General features: G+C 39.4%; 1 protein-coding gene across 4 annotated transcripts in view; it reads left to right on the forward strand.

Moving 5' to 3' along the window:
- Positions 1-25,339, forward strand: part of cubn (cubilin (intrinsic factor-cobalamin receptor)) — a 172,891-nt gene that overhangs the window by 101,986 nt on the left and 45,566 nt on the right. For all 4 annotated transcript variants that reach the window (XM_044339395.1, XM_044339397.1, XM_044339396.1 and 1 more), the window contains 6 exons: positions 8,735-8,919; positions 9,264-9,435; positions 19,737-19,940; positions 22,244-22,393; positions 22,521-22,642; positions 23,454-23,679. In XM_044339395.1, coding sequence (XP_044195330.1) covers positions 8,735-8,919; positions 9,264-9,435; positions 19,737-19,940; positions 22,244-22,393; positions 22,521-22,642; positions 23,454-23,679 — 1,059 coding nt within the window. The remainder of the gene's footprint in view (positions 1-8,734; positions 8,920-9,263; positions 9,436-19,736; positions 19,941-22,243; positions 22,394-22,520; positions 22,643-23,453; positions 23,680-25,339) is intronic.

Genomic DNA, 25,339 nt, shown 5'->3' on the forward strand with positions numbered 1-25,339 from the left:
ATCGTTTGGCGGACTGAACCAGAGCTGAAGGAGGAGTTAATGATCTCCGTCATGAGTGAGGATATAGCTGGGAGACAAGTGGAGCTTCTCGTTCCTACCGTAAAGTTGGACAGCTCCACTGGGGACACAGGGGAGAACTGAGACAGGAGCTGAGTGGTTAAGGGGAGGGATGGGGGGGCGTAGCAGGTGAGGAGGTGGATTGGGAAGGGGAGGTGGTCAGGTTGCTGTAGATGGTGTCAATTTTTGTTTTGAAAAATGAAACAGTTGTGCTTGTTAACTATGAAGGATTTAGAGGTGTTGTCTTTGGGTTTGAGAAGTTTATTCATTGTGGAAAAGAGAGCCTTGGGGTTAGTGGAGCCAAAGTGTATGTAAGTAGTAAGTAGACCATAATGTGATGAGAATGTCTTTGTATTGTTGAAGGTAGTCTGTGTAAGCTTGGAGATGCACAGTTAAACCAGTTTTCAAGCTGGCACTTAAGGGATTTCGTTTGGTGGAGTCCAGGAGTATACCATGGAGCTGAGTGGTGAATGAGACTGTTTTAGATTTAATGGGAGCCAGCTGATCAAGACAGGAAAAGAGTATGTCATTATAATTGATGACAAGATCGGAGGGATTATCAGACAGTGGGGGAGGGGAGGCAGAAAGAGCTGAGGGTGAGATAGACTTTCTGAAGGGTATTTTGCGTTTGTATTTTGAGATGGAGATAGGGATATCGATGTTCATAGTGACTGCCAGGTGGTCACAGATAGAGATAGAGTTGATGTATTGTAAGATCAGTGGAGCAGACTAAATCCAGGATGTGACCATGGCTGTGGGTGGGAAACTTGATGTGTTGTGTGAGGTGAAGCATTGTATCAGTTCCAGGAATTCTATGGCAGATTTACAGTCAATGTCATCAATGTGGATATTAAAATCACCCAGGAGGAGAACAGTAGGTGAGATGGCATATAGCTGGGTCAGAAAATCAGAGAAGTCGTAGAGAAAGGAGGGGTTTAGCTTGGGGGGGCAGTAGATAACAGCTTTGACCAAAGGAGTGGGACTAGAGAGTTTGAACATGTTGTAAATACATTGTACGTAGTAGTAGTGCTGCTTGAAAGTTTGTGAACCCTTTAGAATTTTTTGTACATCTGCATAAATATGACCTAAAATGTGATCAGATATTTACAAGTCCTAGATAAAATGAACTAGATAAAAAAAACAGATCACAAAAAACTAGATAAAATGAACCCAATTAAACAAATGAGAATTCAAATTCATTTTTTCATCTTTTTCATTTATTTCTTGAGGAAAATGATCCAATTTTACATATTTGTGGGAGGCAAAAGTATGTGAACCCTTGCTTTCAGTAACTGGTGTGACCCCCTTTTGCAGCAATAACCTAAACCAAACGTTTCCGATAACTGTTTATCAGCTCTGCACATTAGCTTGGAGGAATTTTAGCCCATTCCTCTTTACAGAACAGTCTCATCTCGGAGATTTTGTTGGGCTTCTTTGCATGAACTACATGCTTCAGGTCCTTCCACAGCATTTCTTTAGGATTAAGGTCAAGACTTTGACTCAGCCATTCTAAAACATTATTATTTAACCACTCTTTGTGCGTTTAGTGTTGTTGTCTTACTGCATGACACACTTTCTGTTGAGCCTCAGTTCACAGACAAATACTTTGACATTTTCTTGTGGAATTTTCTGGTACAACTCAGAACTCATAGCTCCATCAATGATTGCAAGCTGTCCTGGTTCAGAGGCAGCAAAGCAGCCCAAACCATGATACTACCACCACCATGTTTCACAGATGGGATAAAGGGGACGTATTATGCTTTTCCTTATTTTCAGACATATTTATAATGTCACAATGTCAGATGTTCATGTTAAAAGTGGCCGACATGTCAAATAACAAGGTAAACGTATGTAGCAGTAATCCCTGTGAGCAGAAAGCCCCGTCTTCAGACTGCTCTGAACGTTAAGTTTCCAACGTTTTTTCTACTTTCAGCCCGAGCTGACGTCAGTTTGTGACAGATTTCTTGATATTGACATCTGCTTCGTGCACAGTGTGCGAGTTCACTGCTCCGCTCCGGGAGTAGTTACACCAAGCCACGACTCCATTACACAGCACAGCAAAGTAAAATAAGTACTTTACTTGTTGGAGGTGTGCTGGTTGTCATAAAACATCTCACTGTTTCTGCTTGTACTCTTCCTCCCTGCATTATTTCTAACTGATCCGCTGAACAAATAGCTCCAAATAGCTCCATATGTTGTTGTTTCGACCGGTTTTCAGCACCGCTAAGGAAGCTCTGCTAATTCAGTGAGGAACACGTTTTTACTTTGTGTAAAATCTTCACAATAAAACTCTGTTAGTCATTTTTAAAAGCTTTTAATTTGAAGTAGTAAAGCAGGAAATGTTTGGTTTACATTGACAGTGAAGTTACACAACTCAGATATGGAAAGCTGGCCAATCAGAACAGAGTGGGCTCATCGGGAGGGGAGCCTAAAGAGACAGGAGCTAAAACAGAGTGTAAGAGAAACTATGTATGTTGAGGGGCTGCATGAAGGACCAGTATAAGATAAATAAGGAGTTTTTTGAACTGTAAATCATGCAGAGCTACTCTAGTGAAGTCCAAAATAAAAATTTAGGGCTGAAATGAGCATAATATGTCCTCTTTAAGTTTCTTACGCTGGAATGCAGTGTTTGCTCATCGCCAAACATGACACTTCTCATTCAAGCCAAAAAGTTTGATTTTGGTCTCATCCAGCCACAGAACATTGTTCCAGTCACCTTCTGGTTATCCACGTAGTCTTGAGCCGTAGACGGCAGCAATATTCTTTTTGGAGAGAGGTGGCTTTTTTTCTTGCAACTCAGCCATGCACGCCGTTGATGTTCAATGTTCTTCTGATGGTGGACTCATTAACACCAATTATAGCCAGTGCAAGAGAGACCTTTAGTTTCCTAAACATTACCCTGGGGTCCGTTGTGGCCTCCTGGACTATTACATGCCTGCTCTTGGTGTGATTTTTGTTGTTCCACCACTCCTGGGGAGGGTAACAATGGTGTTGGATGTCTTCAATTTGTACATGATCTGCCTGACAGTGGACTGGTGGAGTCCAAACTCTTTAGAAATGATTCTTTCCCGCCTGATGACTAACAGCAACTCTTCTTCTAAGGTCCTCAGAAATATCCTTTGTTTGAGTCATGACACACTTCCATAAACCTGTATTGTGAAGCTCAGAGTTTGACAGTGAGGACCCAGATTTCTCTTCTTTGCATAAGGCAGGGCCTCCTAGACCCACACTTTATTGTCATCCCATTGATTAAAACACCCGACTCTAATTTCCCCTTCAAATGAATTGATAATCCTATAGGTTCACATACTTTTGCCACACACAAATATGTAACATTGGATCATTTCCCTCAATAAATAAATGAACAAGTGTAAAGTTTTTGTCTCATTTGTTTAACTGATGTCTCTTTATCTAGTTTTAGGACTGGAAATCTGATCATGTTTTAGGTCAGATTTATGCAGAAATAGAGCAAATTCTAAAGGGTTCACAAACTTTCAAGCAGCACTGTATATAAATATATAATAAATATTATGGGCTAGGATAGATATGTACAATAGAACATATATAGCGGGGTGATATACACAGATTAAATAAGGAAATAAATAGGGACATATACAAATTAGCGGAGGTACAGTCACAATGCTTCACAGTCCATGCTTGGAGTTCAGCAGGGGAACAGCAGAATGAAAAAACGGTTCTTGAGCTTGCTGGTGTGAATGTTTAGTTTGTGGTGATAACCTAAATTGTAACTATTGAACCTGTCATGTAAAAAATGATATTTTGAAACAATTGAAAGATGATTTGAAAGTTTTTATATTTTTGTCATTTATGTTATTTGGTAAATTTACATGACAATATGATTTGTTTCCTGTATGATCTCAAAATCAGACATTCACATTCTGGATCATGTCATGTTATGTTATGTGATTTCCCATATTGTGTTTTTTCACTCACCTCCACACCTCACCAGTCCAGTCGGCCAGTAATATGGCTCTGTTTTACCCGCTCTCTAGGAGTCCAGCCATGTTACATTCTTATATTATCTGACACAAAAATCAGTATGCTGTCTGACGCTGACAAGTGAGGAGCAGGGAGAAGTTCAACCTCCGTCTCATAAGCCCTACCACAGGCATTTTGGCCATGTTTAAGTCCCCGTCCATCCAGATTCACATTATGTGCCATTGTGAAGCTGAAAAACTATCTTCATTCTTCTTATGCTTCCCAAGGAAACCATCAGGGGTCCAATGATTAAATGACTCTGTAGACCACAGTCTCACAGTAACTGAGTTGGCCAAAGCCGGGTGTCTATTTATTCTCTTTTCTTTACTTTTTTTGACTGAGGTTTTGGGGTTTTGTGGATTGAGTGCACTAAACTGAACTGAACTTCCTTGTTATGAGTTTGTTTATGAGACACCAGGAAAACCTGAAGTGGATTATTTTGTAAACTCAACTGAACTGAAATGAACTGATAACCAGGAAAACTCAAAGTGGAGTATTTGTGTGTCATTAAAATCTGAAGTGAATATATGGACCTAAACTGAACTATAAAGGATTTTGCTTTCTTACTACCTTTGCCCTGATGTAATCTTTTGAAATTTTGACTGGTGGTGTGGTTAAGATTATTTAAACTGATTTCTTCCACCGCTTTACAATTATTTATAAATTAATTTGTTTTGAAACATTTCCTCAAACTAAATGCATGTATCCTTTGTGGGGTTTGATACTGAGTCTGACTCAATTGAGTCTTACTGGTCTAAGTTTGTTCGAACCGCTACATTAATAAATGGCTCCCATGACAAAATAATTAAAAAATAAATAAAAGGACTAAACCAAAATAAGAGACTATGTTTTGGGAAAGGTGTTTTATTGCAATTTGAAACAAAAGAAATAATAACTGGAATTGTGTGTGAGCAAACAATTGCTTTGGCTCTGGAGGACATCTTGGAGATTTCCTCTGAGGAAGACAAAACAGGACCTGATACAGAAAGTTCTGTGTTAGACAATGGAGTGTTAAGGGACCCTCAACAAATCTCTGGTTCACCAAGAACAGGTTACTCATTCTTGGACATGGATTTCTCTGGCAACTCAGACCTGACGCTGCCTCTGCTTTCTATTCCTCAAGGTGGTGCTGCTTCATCAAATGCCACAACTTCATGCACTCAAGACAGGAATCTCTGCATTTACACTAACAGGAAAAAATCCATTCCCTTAAATGGAACAGAGCGGCCAAAAGGAGGAGCTCAAGCTCACTTTGACTGGACTTTCAAAAGACATCACCACATACTATGATGAGCAAATGCAACAATTGAAGTCAGCCATGGACAAGCAATTCAACTACATCCATTATCAATATGTGGCTAAATTTAACTGGCATTTAAAGCACCACCATACAGAACTATTGAAAGAGCTGAAGTCACATGGTACAGAGTGTCACTCACCCACAAACTGAGGTTTGGAAATGCTCCCAATGTCTTGAAGGTATGGTCAGTGAGATGTCCACTATCATTACACCCATTAAACCACCTACAGCCAGACTTAACCTGTGGATAGGCATTCCCTTATACCTAGCGAATGGGGAACAGGACTATCCACTTTGATGGACTCTCCAGCACTAGCTTGAGGATTGGATTTTGCGTTCTTCAGTGGGATGCAAATTCAAGATTCCCATCTGGAAGGGGAAATGAGAGAGATGCTGCAATACAACAACAATGTCTGTACCACCAAAGTTGGACACACTGGTTTGCTCAAATACCAAATATTTCTGACTGATGATTTGCCTATAAAAAAGAAACCTTACCGTCTCTCTCCACCAACGCAGAAGGTGTTAAAAGAGATTGTGGATGAAATGTTGGAAGGTGATGTGATAGAACCTCCATCTTCACCATGGGCTTCTCTAGTGGTAATCGTCCCCAGGAAAAGTGGAAAACCCAGGTTCTGTGTGGATTACAGAAAACCCAATGCCAGAACACATACTGATGCTTATCTCATTCCTACCATCCAGGAAATCTTTGAGTCCCTTGCTGGAGCCACAGTATTCTCAGCTTTAGACCTCAACAGTGGATACTGTCAAGTGGAGATGATCATCCGAATTTTGATCTTCCATTCCTGGTCTACACGGATGCCTATGAGGTAGGCCTTGCCACTGTATCAGTCCAATGGACTGACCTAGGAAATAAAGAAATCCTGGCTTATGGCAGCCATAGTCTCAGTCCAGCTGAAAAAACTACTCTGCTATGGAGCTTGAATGTCTGGCTTTAGTTTGGGCTGTGGAGAAGTGGAGAGTTTACCTGGATGAACGCCTTTTTACGGTGGTTACAGACCATTTTTCACTCCCATTAGTGTTCAAAACCACCAAACCCACCACCAGACTGATCCAGTGGGCTCTCGTGCTCGAGGAGTTCACCTTCACTGTGGAGTACAGAAAAAGCAGGTATAACACAGTTCCAGATGCCCTGTTTAGAGCTTCGAGTGATAGTAATGACTCTACTCATGGTCCCCTTTGTGCCAACATGGTGTCTGCCACAATGGAGTCCTCAGAGGACTTACCCATCACAATCCATGTAGTGTGGAATGCCCAGAAGAATGACCCTGAATGTCAGACCCCCTACCAAAATATTGTAGAGAACGGTGAAATACAGGTGAACAACAGTACCCTCTTTACCATTTAATCTACCTGGTTGTAAGTTTGCCTTATAAAACCTTGTACCAGATATACATATCTGAGAGTCTTCGTTCATAGTTTCTGATGACATTCTACCAAGACTCCCTCGTCGGCCACTTCGGTAGATACAAAACCTACCGTAGGATGGAGAGGCTTGTTTACTGGCCAAAACTGAGCAGAGATGTTGAGCAGCATGTGACAAATTGCCAAATTGACTGGACTACATCCTTTCTGACAGAGGCTCCCAATTTGTGTCCTCCATCTTCCAAACTACCTGCAAAACATGGAATGTGTCAGACAAATTTGACAGAACAAGTAAACCGTACCTTAAAGATTATGATAGCCTCCTATGTCGGCTTCAGGCATAAACACTGGGACAAACACCTTCATGAGTTCAGGTTTGCCTTGAACCCTGCTGTACAGGAGTCCACAGGAGTTACCCCGGTTGAACGTCAACCTCCACTGACCACTCAGGGGACTACTGGCTGGATATCAACTGAGAGGTTGTGTTGCAGGAGAGTAGAGAAGACAGACGGGTTGCACACATCTCCTGCCTCAAACCCTGCTATCCAACTGCACAGCAAGTGGAAGAGCAGCAACGGCGGCGGTTGAAGGAGATATTTGAGGCAGAAACTGAGAATGAGGATTTCTTTGGATTTCCAATGGGCCCTGCTACACCATCTGGTTCCCCTGGGAAATTGAAAGCATGGATAATTACAGCAACATCCCACTGGCATATGAGTTTGATTCTATGGAAGGATAAAAGCCTGATAGACTTATAAACAAAGTAAAAAAAGACTGACATTGTCATTGCCTTACTCTAAAGGCTGTTTTTTTTGTTTTGTTTTTTTTTCCCTCAAGGAGGGGAGAGTGCGGCAATCACCCAAATTATAACTGTTGATGGTTATATTAATGTTTAATTGATGCAGCCAAGTGCTGTACCTCCTTCCTGTGGCTGATTCATCTTTGTTGCTGTTGCTGTTGTTGCTGTTGTTGGGGGCTGCATTGTGGGGTTTGTAATCTGTGATGACTTGTATGCCTTGCCAGATGCGCTGTGGGTCAGTGCTGTTGTGAAAGTGTTCCTCAATCTGGAGTTTGTGTTCATTTTTGGCTAACCCTTCTTCAGAAGAAGGGCTAACCCTTCTTCAGATTATGGGCTAACCCTTCTTCAGATTGTGCTGTGCTTTCAGCGCGTTTTTTTGTTTCTAAAGTCAGACAAAGGAGCAAACAAGAAGTATATTTGTTTACAGTTCATAAATACTACATTCTAACCATCAGTCAGTGTAAGCTGCTGACTACTTATTATTAAATATTATTAATCTATATTCTTTAGTCTATTGTCTTGCAAAGTCAAAATAAATACAGGTTAATGACAGCATGTGTGACACATGGATGGGTTACAAATGAAAGGAAAAACCATCATAAAGTATCTTGTTTTGATGTTTTGATGATGGTGGTGGAGAGCACTGTCTAACACGTTGGTCCAAAATCTCCCATAGGTGTTCAATTGGGTTGAGATCTGGTAACTCCGAAGGCTATAGTATATGATTCACATCATTTTCAAACTCATCAAAGCATTCAGTGACCACTCGAGCCCTATAGATAGGGGCATTGTCATCCTGGAAGAGACCACTCCCATCAAGATAGAAATGTTCCATCATAGGATAAAAGTGATCACTCAGAACAACTTTGTATTGATTTGCAGTGACCCTTCCCTCTAAGGGGACAAGTGGACCCAAACCATGCTAGCAAAATGTTCCCCACAGCATAACAGAGCCACCAGATCCTCTCACTATAGTCAAGCATTCAGACCTGTGCCAGTTTTTCCTTTAATTTGTCACCTGTCTGTATCAATATGATATGAACGTTATACATTTATTTATACATATGTTGATATTTTTAAATATAAATTTATTTAGCTCACAGAGATAAATAAATGTATATTTAATCACATCAGAAGATGTTATTTCTCATATTGAAAGACTCTGTTTTCCTCTTCCTTTCCTCCTCCTGCAGCCTGTGGAGGAGAGCTGAATGCTCCCTCAGGAACCATCTCCTCTCCCAATTACCCCAACTTGTATCCACACAGCAGGGTGTGTCGCTGGGAGCTGGTGGTGTCACCAGGCCGCAGGATTACTCTCACCATCAATGACCTGCGGCTGGAAGGCTCTGGTACTTCCTGTGCATTTGACTTTGTTGATGTGAGTCCCTCTCTAACAGTATTTCCTTATGTGTCATTATCACATTAACATACCTTGAAAGTATTTGTATCATGCATCATTGACCAAATAATTGTAAGTTATACCACACACTGTTTTAAAGGCAGCTGAAAAGATGAGATGAGATAACTGACAATAATAAAAGGCCAAATTTCCATGTTTACCTTACCTTACTGGACATTTGATAGTTTCTTACTCTATTGTCACTGTTTGTGATCACTGTTTAAGTTATCACTACATCTTAGGGTTCTTTACAATCCTGTAAAGCTGCCTTGTTACACACTCTGTGCCCTTGTGTCTCCATGAAAAAACTCTGGGTCCTCCAGGTACTGAATGGTTTGGCAGTCGATGCGCCTCTCCTGCAGCGTTTTTGTGGTACAGTAGCAGCAGGCACCCAGCTGCACTCCTCCGGCAACACCATGACTGTTGTGTTCCACACTGACGCTTCAGTGTCCAATGGTGGCTTCATGGCTTCTTACTCCTCAGAGGACCCTGCAGGTTAGACACTCCCCTAGTCAAAACTAAAACTAAAGTCCTACACACATTTTCATAACTATCAAAAAAAGTTAACTGTGTCTAGATGGTATATAGTCAGGACATAGATGTCCTGCAAATTTAAATTGTTGTTTCCCATTTCCTTTATTAGTTATTAGTATTCTGGACCACTGGTGTTCAGTTACATAAGTCACTATTGAGAGGCCTTTTAGATTAAACTGGCATAAACTTCATTTTGAAAGCCTCTTTGCCATTTTACTATTTATTAAACCAGCCCAGCATAACTGGCAAGGGTGGTGGTTCTAAATTATTTTTTAAAAGTAAATACACTTTATGTTTACTTGGCCTGATCGATTCACATGAAGCCCTTGCCTTCATAATTCATGATAATAAACTGTTAGACGATACCAATACCATTCAACTTAACAGTTAGGAAATTGCTTGAATATTTACTGAAGTAATACTTATTCAATTAGTTTGCTGAAAAATCCATTATTGGACTGGATGTTTGAGATATTTATCACCCTGTAGCTAACAAAGGGTAATCCTTCCCTCCCTCCCACCCATGTGGCGCCCAGTTCCCTCTCCTCCCAACCCACAATAGTTCATTGATACATGCTGGAGAAATGCATAATATTACAACATTACATCAACTTACAATTGCATATCTTATAATGTCACATGAAAACACATTCAAACCAGCATCTGTTTAACCTCTGCTATTGCAGAGGCCCATGACTGGACAGTAGATTCTTTAGCTCCGTGTATTCTAGCTATGGATTGTTTCATGTATAAAATACTTAGGAAAGACATCATCCATTGAGTATAAGTAATGGAATGAGGAGGTTTCCATCTAAGAGCTAGCATTTTTTCCACTGCAATAATACCTGCAAATAAGATAAAAAATTTGGTAGATGGCAGGTTAAGTGTTGAAGTATCATTCAGAATCAACAATCTGGGGCAACATGGAATATGCTCCCCCAGAAGATTAGATAATGCAGAAGTTACAACTTTCCAAAATGCAGCCACACCAGGGCACTTCCAGTACATGTGTACAAAAGAGCCCACACAGCCTATAGTACATAGATGACAAAACAGAGAGGGTGAGAGTTTCATAAGATGGAATTTTCTAGGGGTAAGATAAAGTCTATGTAAAAAATTGAAATGGATAAGTTTATGGTTAGGATTTTTAGATGTGTGGTCCAGATTATCCCAAACTGTAAACCAATTGATCTCACCACCAAGATGTTCAAACTCTCTTTCCCACACCTGATGAACAGTGAGAGGACCACACGAAGAATTCAGTAACAAGTTATAGACCTTGGAAACTAAACCACTTGACCGAACTCCCACATTAAATAAAAGATGGAGTTCATGGGTATAGAGAGGTTGCTTCCAGGGAACACCATGAGCATGCTTGGATGCTCTGAGTTGTAGGTATAAGAAAAAGGAGAAGCCAGGTAGGTTATATGTTATTCGCAAATCATTCGCATCACTATATTAATTAATTACGTCTTTATTGTGGGCACCACCTCCTTTTTGGTTAGGATATGTTAGTGCCAGGAGGAAGCACTAATCCTTAATCCTTAATCCTAATCCATCGTAAATTCTTGTCCCAAACAGTGACCTTTGTTTACTGCAGCTCAAATAAACAACCACTTTTTGGATAAATGAAGACATTTATTAATACTTTATCGTCTTGAGGATACATGATAAACCACAAGACAATATTTAGAAAAAATGAATGCATGAATGTGTGTGAATGGTTAGTTCCCTCTGATGGGCAGGTTGGGGCCTTGCATGGTAGCATTCAGCATATGAATGTGTGTGTGAATGGGTAAATGTGACACGTAGTGTAAAAGTATGCTTTTCTTTAAAACCATAGTACAACCTCCTAACGGTGATATTCTCATCACGGGTTAAAGCATTGACAGTCACTGATTTTAAATATCTTGGTATGACATTGGATTCAAATTTGAACTTTAAGAAACAGGTCAAAAAATTGTTAAAACCATAAAGTACAACTTGAGTACAAATTTTAGACATTAGAAACTGGCTCTCTTTGGACACAGCCGATATATTTGTGCATGCTATCATTCTTTCTTCTTTTATTGCATCACATGTTGAGGGCAGGCTGGAGAAACAGCCCTAAAACCTCTTGAGTCTTTATACAAACAAACTCTAAAAACTCTTGACAAAAAGCCAATGCATTTCCATCACTGTAGGGTACTGGGGAAATACAATTTACTGAGATTTGAAAATTTTAGATTATTCTCAAATTTGTGCCTGGTTTATAAAATTTTAAATGGTTTTGCCCCTCCTCCACTATGTGACCTTATGCACACTCGCTCAGTAAGTTCTATTAGATCTTCCAGAATATCCTCTATACAAGATTGTACCATACCATTTCGTAGCACTGCATTTGGGCAGTCAGCTTTCTGTGTGAAAGCCACAACTCAGGGGAACGTCCTACCTGATGATATGAACAGCTGCAGTTCCATCAGTACATTCAAAACCAAATTTAAAAATCTGCTAAAAACTACCCAGCTCTGTGATCACTGAATCTAAATTTCATTTCATGGTTTTCTCATGAACACAAATAATCTTAATTTGACAAGCTTACATTATTAATTTCTAGTTGACATTGTGGATGTATATGATGTGCTATTGTGTGTAGCTTTGTATTTTGTATAATGTGTCCTGTGTGTTTTTTGCTTTGTACTGTTTGTTATTGTGCTGTTATATGTTTTAATTGTAAGGGACTGCAGATGAAAATTAGTTTAAGTTAACTCTGGTGATGTTCTTCAAGTGTTAACATTTATGTTTAAAACTGTACATTGTCCCAATAAATACAATATTCAAAGTACAATTCAATATACAATATTTTTTACCATATTTGATTAAAGTTAATAGTTATGTGATTAGATTAAACCTTCAGAAACATATTCAAATATAAATTCAACACAACTCTTACTTCATGACAAAAAACAGTCAATATGACTATTGTTTAATAATACAAGAAAACTTCAACCTGAAACTCTTCAAACATTATATCTTAACATTCCTATTTCTTCAGAAAAATCACTCTTTCAATACAAGTACTTATTTATGTCTTGAAAACACTATACTACTTCACATTTTGCAAAAGAAGACGTGCTGCCTTCAGATGACTGAGCAGAAAAAGGGAGTTAATTTTGAGCATGTAAAACATCTAACTTCACCATGTTAAACCAAAGACGTGTTTGGTAAGGGTGATATGTTAAGTCTTTTCTCACCATCTATTTGAATCTATCTGTGGGTAGTTGGCTACGGAATACATCATCATTTAAAAATTGTGCATCACACTGATAAGAGAGTTAATACATCTCTCTTCCTCCACTACAAGAGGATCTCAATTAACCCATGCTCCCACACATGGTGGGAACAAATTAATAACATCTGGACTGACAAAGAATAGTTTTTGAATTTCAGGAAGAGAAAAGGCACATTTGTGCATTTGTGTGATTTACTTTGGCCCTACTTGATCTGTCAGAACACATAGTGCAGAAGACCCCTGTCTGTAGAGATTTGAATTGCAGTTTGCTTGTGGAGACTAGTGACTGTTGTGGAAATTTTCTCGTGAGAAAGAGGCACATGGAGACATAAAGAAAGCATTAAACATTGTTACTTGTTGAAGCAGTTGTAGACACTGTACAGTCCATCACATCATCAGTAACAATTATACAAATGTCCACACACAAACAAAAATACAATCATCTTGTATTTTTGGAGAGAAAGCATGTTGTTCAGCTGGCCCTTTCCCTAAAGCCAGCCCTTTCTCTAAAGATTGTGAACCCAAACTAGACAGCTTTATACCTCTCCAGAAGCAAAGCTAAAAACAGTCTGGTCTGACCCAGAGGTCAGCAAGCAATCCTCAGATACAAACAGGTTCAAGAGTTCAACTAGCCTAGGAGTAGGATTTCTTCACCAACATGTATCCCCAAAATGACAATGACATTACATCACATTCAGTTGATAACAAACATTGACTCCTTAGTTTGACAACATTTGTAACATATATACAAACGATTTATAAAATGATAACCTACCAACCTATTCAATTTTCTTTCACATGACCAACCTTGAGTACAGATCTATTTCCCACCTTTTTGGCATTTGTCTACTTGTTGCATCATCACCCAGCATGTTGTTATAGCAACAAATGTAATTATGAAACCACGCTGCATCAAAACACCCACTGCAGCTGATTTTAGGAAAATCGTGCAAGGTTTTCATGACAAGTGGAGATTCCCTAAAGTTGCTGGTGCTATTGGTGAATTATGGTACACACATTAATATCAACGGACCACCCAGTGCACCAGCAGACTACTACAATCAAAAGGGACAGTATTCAGCCATTTTATAAGGTGTGGTAGACAAATAGCATGTATTTTGGGGATTTAAATGTTGGACAACCTAGCGAAATCCATGACGCACATGTTTTTGTGCTTTTGTCACTTTATGATCGAGGCCATGACAACAGACTATTACCAAGATAGATGGAAACATTTGAGGGAATAGATGTGCCTCTGGTCATTCTGGGCGACTCAGCCTATCCATTACTCCCCTGGCTTATGAAGCTTTTTCCAGAATTCAGAGGGGCTGTACAGTTCAACTGTAATCAGCAGCTGAGTCAGGCATGGATGACTGTAGGAAGAAGCTCTGGATGCCTCAAAGGCCGATGGAGTTGCCTCCTTAAACAAAATGAGGCACACATTACCCTTGTCAGCTGCATAATCTCTGGATGCTGTGTATTGCCTAACAAAAGTTATGCAATACATAGCATATTCACAATGAACAATTGAATGAGCGAGGCAATGATGAAGATTATGAAGTTGATGAACTGGGCAATGACAAAAACTTTGAGCAGAGAAAGGAGGGGTCATGAGATCAGGAATGCACTGTATGCCTACTCTTCAACGATATAGCTCATTTATACCATGAAACAATGCTGCAATCTTTAACTGTACTGTTGTGTTGCCTAGAGGCAGTCATACAACTCAGCACAATAACTAATTACATGTACAGTATGTGGAGCCAATGTTCAGCCACATACAGGTAGTGACAGCTGAAATGTAAATAAGTTAGACAATTCCCAACTGTAACAAAAAGTTTATTGCTGAGGTAGCGGAGTTTCATATCACAAGAAAGTTTTTCTTTTTGACAAAACATCTCAAAACATTCAGCAAAATGTTACTTTAGCAAACATTCAAGGTTTTCTCAGTGTTGAGTTTTCAACAAAGTTAAGTGCAATGAAAGTGCAAAATGAAAATAAATAACAAAACAAAGTGCAAGGCCAAATTGTTCATTCTCTTATTTCTTTCACTGTGCAAACTGCTACAAATTATCATCAGTGCCTTGAATCTGCTCTATACAAAAAAGAAAACAAAATGTACATGTGTGGCCATTGGTAAATGTGCACCTATAAAATATCAATTTGTTTTCAATCAAGAACTGCTATCAGCAAAAATAGGATTATCTTGTAGTGGCTGTATAACCCTCTATAATATATATATATATATATATATATATATATATATATATATATATATATATATATTTGTGTATATATATATTTACAAATTGTAGACATGCTGGTTAGTGTTGTGTAGTCCTTGGGCCATAGGTGACATGGACTGCTGTGGCATAAGTGAGTGATGCATAGGCCAGGCACTAGCAGTGGTTGACCCATGGGAGCTGGTTGAATCCAGTGTGGGGATTGTTGGTGCTTATATTGACAAAGACGAAAAGCAGTGATGACAGTGACCATTAGGTGCATAAACATCTGATGATTTGCGTGTTGCTGAGCTTGCGTAGGCTGGAATCTCCTTTCCTCTGCCTCCTGTTGTGTCCTCAACAGTCAAATCGAAGGCCTCATTTTTCTGTTTTTGATGTTTCATACAGTTCATCTAGCTGCCTTCTCTGTTGAGTCATGTATGACTGTAGCCCACTATCAGCTAAACTAGTTTTGTAGTTTAAAGTTAGTGAAATAAAATTGAGCCAGCCTACCCTGACACACAAATGACAATGTGTTTAAACAAGGGCTTGAAGCGAAACAATATTACTCCAGTCGTTGACCTGGAAGACGAGCAGACCATGCTACAAAGCAAGACAGCAGAAGCAGATATAATGCCAATAACACATGCTATGAATGTGCAGCACAGGAAGACTGTAAAAATACACACTTTTGCTGGGAGACCAAATCACAAGGAAACACGGCAGACATGCCAGTACGCCAAACTGTGCACACACCAGCCGCACAGAAATCATGCTCCACAAAGAGGAAGAAATGTCCATCCAAGGAACAGTTACCTGCTTAGGTATAGCGCTGAACCACCCAGTAATCAGCGCACAGCGGATTCACTGAATCCACCTGGTGACAATTCAGTGCACCAGGAATAAAAAAAGGAGAAAACCTTAATCTGCCACAAAGGCAACTTACCTCATTGCTAGTCCTGGTCAGACCGTGGTTCATTGTCTGGCTAGCTGCTACTACTAGAAACAGTTGGCATGCTCTGCCTCATCCCAGAATGCAAAGCACACCTGATCTGATCTTATTTATTTATTGGGACCATGTACAGTTTTAAACATAAATGTTATCATTTGATGTACTGTATCAGAGTTAGCTTATAGCTAATTTTCATCTTCAGTCCATTCGGCAGGTCACAATTAAAACATATTACAGAACAGTGACAAACAGCACAAGCAAAAAACATACAGGACACATTATACAAAATACAAAGCTACACACAATAGCACATCATATACACCCACAATGTCAACTAGAAATTAATAATGTAAACTTGCCAAATTAAAAACAAGATTATTTGTGTTCATGAAAAGACCATGAGATGAAATTTAGATTCAGTGGTTACAGAGCTGAGTAGCTTTTTAATTTGATTTTAAACATACTGATGGAACTGCAGCTCTTCATATTGTCAAGTAGGGCATTCCACCGAGTTGTGGCTTTTACAGAGAATACTGACTACCTAAATGCAGTGCGACGAAATGGTATGGTACAATCTCATATAGAGGATATTCTGGAAGATCTAATAGAACTTACTGAGCGAATGTACATAAAGTCACATAGTGGAGGAGGGACCATGTCATAGACAAGGCAGAAATTTGAAAATAATCAAAAATTCTCAAAGTTCAGTGAACTGTATCTCTCAAGTACCCTACAGTGATAGAAACACATTGGCTTTTTGTCCAGAGTTTGTAGATATTGTTTGTATAAGGACTCAAGAGGTCTTATGGCTGTTTCTCCAGCCTGCCCCCAACATGATGACATAATACAATAAGACATATGGGAAAGAATCACATCATATCATATCATATAAATATCTTGGTTGTGTCCAAATAGAGATAGTTTCTAATATGTCTAAAATATGCTGAGTTGTACTTTATGGTGTTAACTGTTTTTTTAAACATGTTTCTAGGAGTTCAAATTTGGATCCAGTGTCACACCAAGATATTTAAAATCAGTGACTATGTCAATCCTTTGACCTTTGATGAGAATATCAGCATTAGGAGGTTGTACCATGGTTTTATAGAAAAATATGCCTTTGTCTTGTTTACATTTAGATTCAGACTTGATTGATGAAGCCAATGTGTAGTTCTTTCCAACACAATTGTTAGCTCAGCAGCTGCTAAATCAGCTGTTTTTGCATGTATGTACACAACAGTGTCATCAGCATACATTTGTAGCTCTACATCATGACACTGTTGAAAGAGATCATTAATATATACGCTAAATAATAGGGGACCTAACACTGACCCTTGTGGAACACCCATTGTGCACTTCACGCTACTGGACAGTGTGTCACCAACTTTAACACATTGTATCCTATTAGATAAATATGAAGACATCCATGCCAGTGCACTAGATGAGAAGTTAAATTTAGTTAGTTAGTTTCGATATTAAAACATCATGTTGACTGTGTTGAATGCTTTACGCAGACCTAAAACTACAGCGCCAGCTACTCTCCCATTATCTAGTCTTGAATTAAATGAATGAATGAATTATTATTATTAATGAATTATTTGCTATAAAGCCAAATTGCATATGATGTAGACCAAAATTGCTTGTATTAAGATATGTTGTCAGTTGTTCAATGACAACTTTCTCAGCAACCTCTGAGAGTACTCGCAGTATACTTATGGGTCTGTAGTTACTGGCTTCAAGGCGGACTCCAGATTTAAAAATGGGCATAGCAATGGCACATTTCCAGTCATCAGGAAAGGAGCTGTATTTAATAGGCAAGTTAATTAAATGAGCAATGGGGGGAGTTAAAATATCTTTGTGTGATTTAATAAACATGGTGTCAAATTGGAAAGCATTTGTACTTTTGGAATTTTTTAAGGAATTGATGATTTTGTTTACTTGTAACTCATTAGTCTATACAAGCTTGAAAACCTGGCCTGTAGCATCTATAGGAACAGTATCCAATTTTCGCACATTTTTTTCCTAGCTCATATACAGACTCAAGAAAAAAATTATTAAAGACAGAAGAAACAGCAAGATGAACTTCAATTAACTTTTCCTGTATTTTGAGTTTAAATCTCCTAAAAATTTTGGCTTCCTCCTTATGAGAATATCAATGTTTTTCTAGATCAATTTACTGTTGCTTTTTGCCTCGTTCTATATATTCAGATAAAAACGAGATTTAAGTTCTTTTGCCTCTTGGAAAACTTTGTTCCTTAAACATTTAGAAATCAGCATGACAGTGTCTCTTCTAGTTTTAATTGTGGTCCTTAGTGCAGCATCTCTAGATTTCATTAGTTTCCACAAATTTTCATCAAACCACGGTAAATTGTTTTTATTTTTAGATTTTATCTGTATCCTCACATTAAATTCCCTCACAGAGTTGATTCTGTGAGTAAAAGTATCATAGCCATAGTCCAGATCATCAGAAGACGGTACATAATCCCAGTTCAAACTGTTAATTTCACTGACAAATTCTTCTTACCTAGCTCTGGGTATACATTGAAGGATCATTGGCTTAGTTGCTGTGGTTCTAAATATATTTTTAGTCAGTTTTCTCACACATAGGATTAGGTTATGATCTGATAAGCCAGTGATTAAATTCTAACTTTTAGTTATTCTTTCTGGTTTGTTAGTAAATATCAGATCAGTTTGTGTACTGGAGAATTTTACAATCCTCCTGGGCCTTTTACTAGTTGTTCTAGTTGGAATTTCTCTGTGATAAATTTTAGTTTTTTCCTCTTAGATTTATCCTCCCAGGTCACATTAAAATCACCCATAAGTAATAATTCTTTGTTGAGATTGCACTCTTTCAAGACTTCTGTGAATTGATCATAGAAAGTGTCATCTGCAGAAGGGGGGCTATAGACACCTATGATGTTAAAAGACATTTGTTGGGCAATACAGCAGAGAGTACCAACAGTACTCCAAAAAGCTTGCTTGTCCATGTGGTTGGGATCACCACTGGTGTTTATCCGTTCCACTTTTTCCCCGATGTTTACTCTGATGTTTACATTTGAAAACCTTGACCAGCCAGGTAGCAGAGTCAGCAGGAGGGTGAGCTGACCATTTCCCTGTCCTAGTGAGTGACTCATACTCATATGTTATCATTCTCATAAAGTTCAATAATGTCCACAATGTTCATAATGTCCAATATTATTCATAAAAAGTTCACAGAAGTGCACAAATTTAGCAGAGGTGACAGAGAGGCAATTAGATAGGTCCATGCTTTCTAGAGTCACCTGGCTACAGGAGCCATTCAGCTCAAACTTGCAGAGTACACCTAGTAGTTGGGTCCAATCAAGGTCAAATAATGTTCACCCCACATGCCAACCACTCTACAGTTCGTTTGGTACCAGACCGAGACCATCTCCTCTTGAGGGACTTGGTGCAGTTGTTTTGGTCCACACCTGAGTGCAATTACTGTGTTAACACCTGCCCAAACGAATCACACCAAGGGGGAAAACGAACCAGAGTTCAATTTAACCAGACTAAAAAGTGCAGGTGTGAAAATACCCTAAGTTGCCAGGTTATTTGGTACACCTAATATTGTCTAATACATGAGTAAATAAGTAATTTGCAATTAAAACATCATAAAGGTTATAATTTTCAGTTTTGTTGAGCCTTTATTAGAGTGTTGATTCAATTTTATGGTTCTGTTGAATTGTATTGTGTTGTACTGTCCTTTCTCATTGTCATAAATGAGGTATTTGTGGTGTTTGTGTTCAATTTTTGTGAGTCTGTCTGTGCCCCAGTTACATTTTCATGTTGCCTTTGTCAGAATGTGGTGGGGTTCTGAACAACCCAGTGGGTGGGAGCTTCACTTCGCCTGGATACCTGGTGTCCAACTACAGCAACAACCTTAACTGTGAGTGGCTAATCCAGAATCCACAGCACATCAATTCCTCCATTGTGGTGCTCATAGAGGACCTGCACCTGGAAAACCACCAGACCTGTGAATCAGACTACCTCCAGTTCCGCTTAGGTAAGTCCCACACAGAGACCATTGGCTCTAGGATGAACTACCTGAGGGTATTGCACATTCATTTCGGGTCTTGGGTGTCAGAATAATAGAGCACTGGGAGACATATGGTAGTGACACTCAAGACGGCCGCAGAGGATAAGCAGGGTTTAGCCAACCTAACAAAAAACCTTGCTCGACCACTGCTTCTCTTGCTCTCTCTCTCTTTCTCTCTCTCTCTCTCTCTCTCTCTCTTTCCCTGTCCCTCTCCCTCCCCCTCCCTCTCCCTCCCCCAGTTGTGATACTAATCGCAATACTTACTAGTTTGAACATAGGTGCAAACTTTCATGAGTTTTTGCGCATCCCAAAGGCCTCAGACGTGTTCGTAAAATGGCTGACTTCCTGTCTGGTGAAAAAATTCCTAAAAAAATTATTTCTGGGTAGAATGATGAGAAAAATGATCCCACCAAATTAAATGAAAATCAAAGCAACTTTGCTCCAAAATGGCAGATGACTTCTTGTTGTCAGTTGGCGGCGCTATGACTATGACTCAATATTGATATGTAGATGTGTTCAGGCCTAGACTTTTATCAAGCATGTGATATTTGGGCCGGTTTGGACAAAGTCTAGTGGAGTTACAATAATTCCTTGTTTCATGGCGAAATATGCAAATTGACTGGCACGCCATGTCAAGGGCATTCCGCGAAACTCATGATTTTGATAACTCGAAAAAGCTCTTAAGATGACATCCACCAAATTTGAAGTTGGTGGGTTTAAATCACTAGGTGGAGTTTGTTAAAACACAGTGCCTGCAAATGGCAAAAACGGGGCAAAAAAAGTTATGTGAAAATGGCTGACTCCCTGTTGGACTTAGGATATGGCTTCAAGTGTTTTTTTGTGCATTTGGACATGATACATGTGCCCACCAAATTTCATTCACCTACGTAAAATTTAAAAGTGGGGGCGTTGACTTTGAAATTTTCTAGGGGGCGTCCTCAAGCCATTTTGCCACACCCAAGCCCAAGACCCATATTAGATATCATGTTTCACAACTTCCTATTTCATGGCGAACAATACATTGCCATGGCAACAGCTTTTGATGAAAACTCAAAAGCTTCAGTATTTAGCATCATCAAAGTTTTACAACTTAGCTGACCAAATTTTAGGTGGATCTTGTTAAGCTGATAGGAGTAGTTAGTAAAAGAATGGGGCTTTCCTGTTGCCAGTAGGTGGCGCTGTGACTATGATTCAATATTGGCCTGTAAATGTCTTCAGGCCAGGACTCTTATCGAGCATGTGGAATCTGGGGAAGATCTGGCAATATGGAGTCAAGTTACAACAGTTTGTATTTTCATGTCAAAACATCAAAATTCTCTGTGTCGCCACAGCAACAGTGTTCCATGAAAACTCATAAGATTCACATTATCGCATCATCAAGGTCTTAAAGCTTTTCTGACCAAATTTGAAGTGGATCTGGTCAACCTCCAAGTCAGGGCTTGTAAAAGTACAGAACCTGTAACTTCCTGTTGTCAGTAGGTGGTGCAATGACTATGACTCAATATTCACTTGTAGATGTATTCAGGCCATGACTCTTATTAAGCACAAGAAATTTGGGGAAGATTGGACAATGTACATTTGACTTACACAACTTCCTTTTTCATGGCAAAACATTGAAGTTTGCTGTGTTGCCACAGCAACAGAGTTCAAAGAAAATTCACCATTTTGATAATTTTTCATTGCAAAGTTCTTTAGATGACACTCACTAAATTTGAAGATTAAATCGGGTTAAATCTCTAGGAGGAGTTCATTAAAACACAATGCCTGCAAATGGCAAAATTAAAAATCTAATATATAATTCCTTCAGATACAATAGGGCCTTCACACCACTCAATACTTGGGCCCTAATAATAACAATTTTTCAAAATACAATAGGGCCTTCACTCACTTGGTGCTTGGGCCCTCATTCTTCGAAATACAATAGGGCTGTCGCACCACCACTTGGTGCTCAGGTCCTAATTAAAGCTGCAAGCAACAATGATCAGGCCCTCGCACCTTTGTGCATGTTGAGGTGTGCTGCAGTTGAAATGCTGTTATTACATTTTATGTTACATTTTCAAACATACTGTGTCAAATCAATATCAATATGAAACTGATGGATGAATGGATTGTATACCCTTTGTACGTTTTGCTTCCTAAATTTTCTTCAGGATTAATAAAGTATCTATCTATCTATCTATCTATCTATCCATCTATCCATCTATCCATCTATCTATCTATCTATCTATCTGTCTATCTGCTTTTGTTAAACTTTGTACATGTTCCTTCAGGTGACTCAAATGGGGAGCAGTTGGCCAGGTTTTGTGGGCAAAGCACTCCTACAATTCCCATTGTGGTCTTCACTCCAGAGCTCTGGGTCCATTTCCAGAGTGATGCTTCCCAGGGAGACCTGGGCTTTAAGGCCAATTATGTGTTCTCTGGTAAGACAAACACTGAAAGCTTCATTAACTTCATGTACCATAGGGCATACTTAAATATGAGATTATTTGTCTAATATAGCACTCATAATGTTACCATTATCTTATATGAATTATTTTTTCTTTGTAGAGTGTGGAGGCTGGCAGACAGGTGAGGGAGGGTCCTTATCCAGTCCTAACTATCCCAACATTTACCCCAGCCCCAGTCGCTGTGCTTGGCTCCTAGAGGCTCCAGTGGGTCACACTATTACGGTGAGTCCTGGCCTGGTACATTGACTGAACTCAGACTGGAGGGAATTCATGCTGATGTACTATCTGTGGTGTTTAAATGATAATTTCTCATATTTGTATTGATTATTTTTACATTTGCATTTAATCAATCATTTAATCATTGGAAGATACTTTTATCCAAAGCAATTTAAGTGAAGTCAAGCCTTAGAAGACAGTGACTGAAAAGAGCCTTGCTTTGGTTTTTTTAATAAAGTAATAAATCATGACAGTGTTACTTCCGTTTTCATAGAGTCTTTAGATTTAGATGCTGTTACCTTGATGGACTTAACTGTGAATTGATCATATTCATAGAAACTATTAAAGTCCTATCTCATGGTGGATTTTATTCCCTCCTGCACCATGGGTCAGACTGGGAACAAAATTTGGCCCTGGCAATTTTCATCTGGACTGGCCCCATTTTTCCCCAATATACACAATTACGAGTTGCATAAAGCGATATCAGGCTATTATAACATATAGGCTAAGCAATAGATATCAAGGTGACACCCTAACAACAGGCGTACTTACAGGGTTTCATGAAATAATGTAATAAATAAATAAATAGCCAAGAAATTGTCTAGAGGAAAGTCAGCGCCCCAGGAGACGCACTTAGGATTTTATTCATTTGACAATCGATATGGGCAGTCCAGCTCTCAGCGCACTTATGCTAAAATCAATCATCCGACATTGTGTTGGCAGCTGATCTGATGCAATTCACACATCAGGCTTAACAGTCTATTACTACTATTTAAACCATCGTTCAATGGTTTCCACTCCCCTGTCTTACTTACAGCTAACCTTCAGCTACTTCAACCTGGAGCCCCACTCCACATGTGGCTGGGATTCTGTCACTATCTTCAATGGCGGATCCCCTGGCTCACCCGTTATTGGTCAATATTGTGGGACCAACTCCCCAGGAACCATCCAGTCAGGATCCAACAATCTTGCTGTAGTCTTCCTGGCTGACCATAGTGTTTCCAGAGGAGGCTTTGTGGCGTCCTGGTTTGCTGATTCCTCAGGTGGGTTCACACTAGTGAAATTGACATGCAATACATGTTGTTATACCATCAGAGGACTTTTTTCTCAATCTCCCCACACACAGATATCGATGGGTGACAAATGAAAGGAAAAATTGGTACAGGTCTGAATGCTTGACCCGTACAGTGAGGAGATGTGTTGGCTCTGTTATGCTGTGGGGGGCTGGTATGGTTTGGGTCGTGATTAAACATTTCTATCCTGATGGGAGTGGTCTCTTCCAGGATGATGATGCCCCAATTCATAGAGCACGAGGTTCACTGAATGATTTGATGAGTATGAAAATGATATGACTCATATGCTATGGTCTTCACAGTCACCAGACCTCAACCCAGTTGAACACCTACAGGAGATTTTGAACTGACTCGTTAGACAGTGCTCTTCTCAGCCTTGGCAAGTCTCTGGAGCTCTTCTGGTGGGATGAACACCATTCTTCTTTATAAGGAGGAGTTGTATTGAGTTACTTTTGTGTCTTTTTAATGCAATCAAACAGAATAGGTTTGCACTCAAAAAATAGAGTTGAGAATAAAACTATCAACACTGCCATCAAAAAATGTTTTATTGCAAGTAAAATAAATTTGTGATTAAAATGTGAATCAAAACTTTTGTTTCCAAATCCAAAGGTTTTGTTTGTGAATCCAAAAGTTTTGCTTGCTCTTGAGCTGAATGTCATGGGAAGGACCTATGCTGAAAGATGTAAGACACATCCCTATTGGCCAGTCTTGAACGGAGTGACGGTTTGGCAACAGCCACAGTTAGTAAACGAGAGAGGGAGTTTTGAAGTCCATGGAGAAGACAATGGAGAAGATAATCAATGCGTAGGTATGTTTACGCATAACTTCTGTCTTAGTAATAGCAATAATGTTACGTTTGAACTGGTGCATGTAGATTACTTTTGTTTAATGATCTGTGGTGTTGTGATAGGTCACAAGCAAGTGACTAGCAAATTGAGCTAAGCTAGCAGCTACAGACTGACAAAATAATATTTATTTAACCCAGTACAACATCACAGATCGTTAAACACATTGATTTTCTGTCTCTGCTCCTGCTCTGTCTTCTCCATTGACTTCAAAACTCCCTCTTTCGTTTCCTAACATGGATGTTGCCAAGCTGTCACTCTGTTCGAGACTGGCCAATAGAGGTGTGTCTTATATCTTGTAGTGTAGGTCCCGCCCATGAAATTCAGCTCAACAGCATTTCTGATTTGCATTTCAACTACAGATTTATTTTACTTGCAATAAAACATTTTTTGATTGCAGTGTCAATAGTTTTACTCTCAAATTTATTTTTTGATTGCGAACCTATTCTGTTTGATTGAATAATAAAGATGAAAAGGTTACTCTGTAGAGTTGAGTTTCATATGGGGAGAACAGCACTAGCTGAAAGAGACAAAGGAGGTATACCAGAGGAAGCTGGAGGAGGAGAGCAACATGAGGAGGAAGAGAACAACATTAGGAAGGTGTAGACTGGAATGGAGACCAACTCAGCCTGTAAGCAGACAGACACACAAGGTGTATCCAAGATGCTCAAGACTTGTGGTGTCGAACTGCACCACGGGGACTGTGCTCTCCCCTGTCCTATATGTCCTCTATACACCTCTGCTTTCAAATACAATTTGGGGTTCTGCCACATGCAGAAGTTCCA

The sequence above is a fragment of the Thunnus albacares genome, chromosome 21 (genome assembly GCF_914725855.1).
Source record: "Thunnus albacares chromosome 21, fThuAlb1.1, whole genome shotgun sequence".
Classification (NCBI taxonomy): domain Eukaryota; kingdom Metazoa; phylum Chordata; class Actinopteri; order Scombriformes; family Scombridae; genus Thunnus; species Thunnus albacares.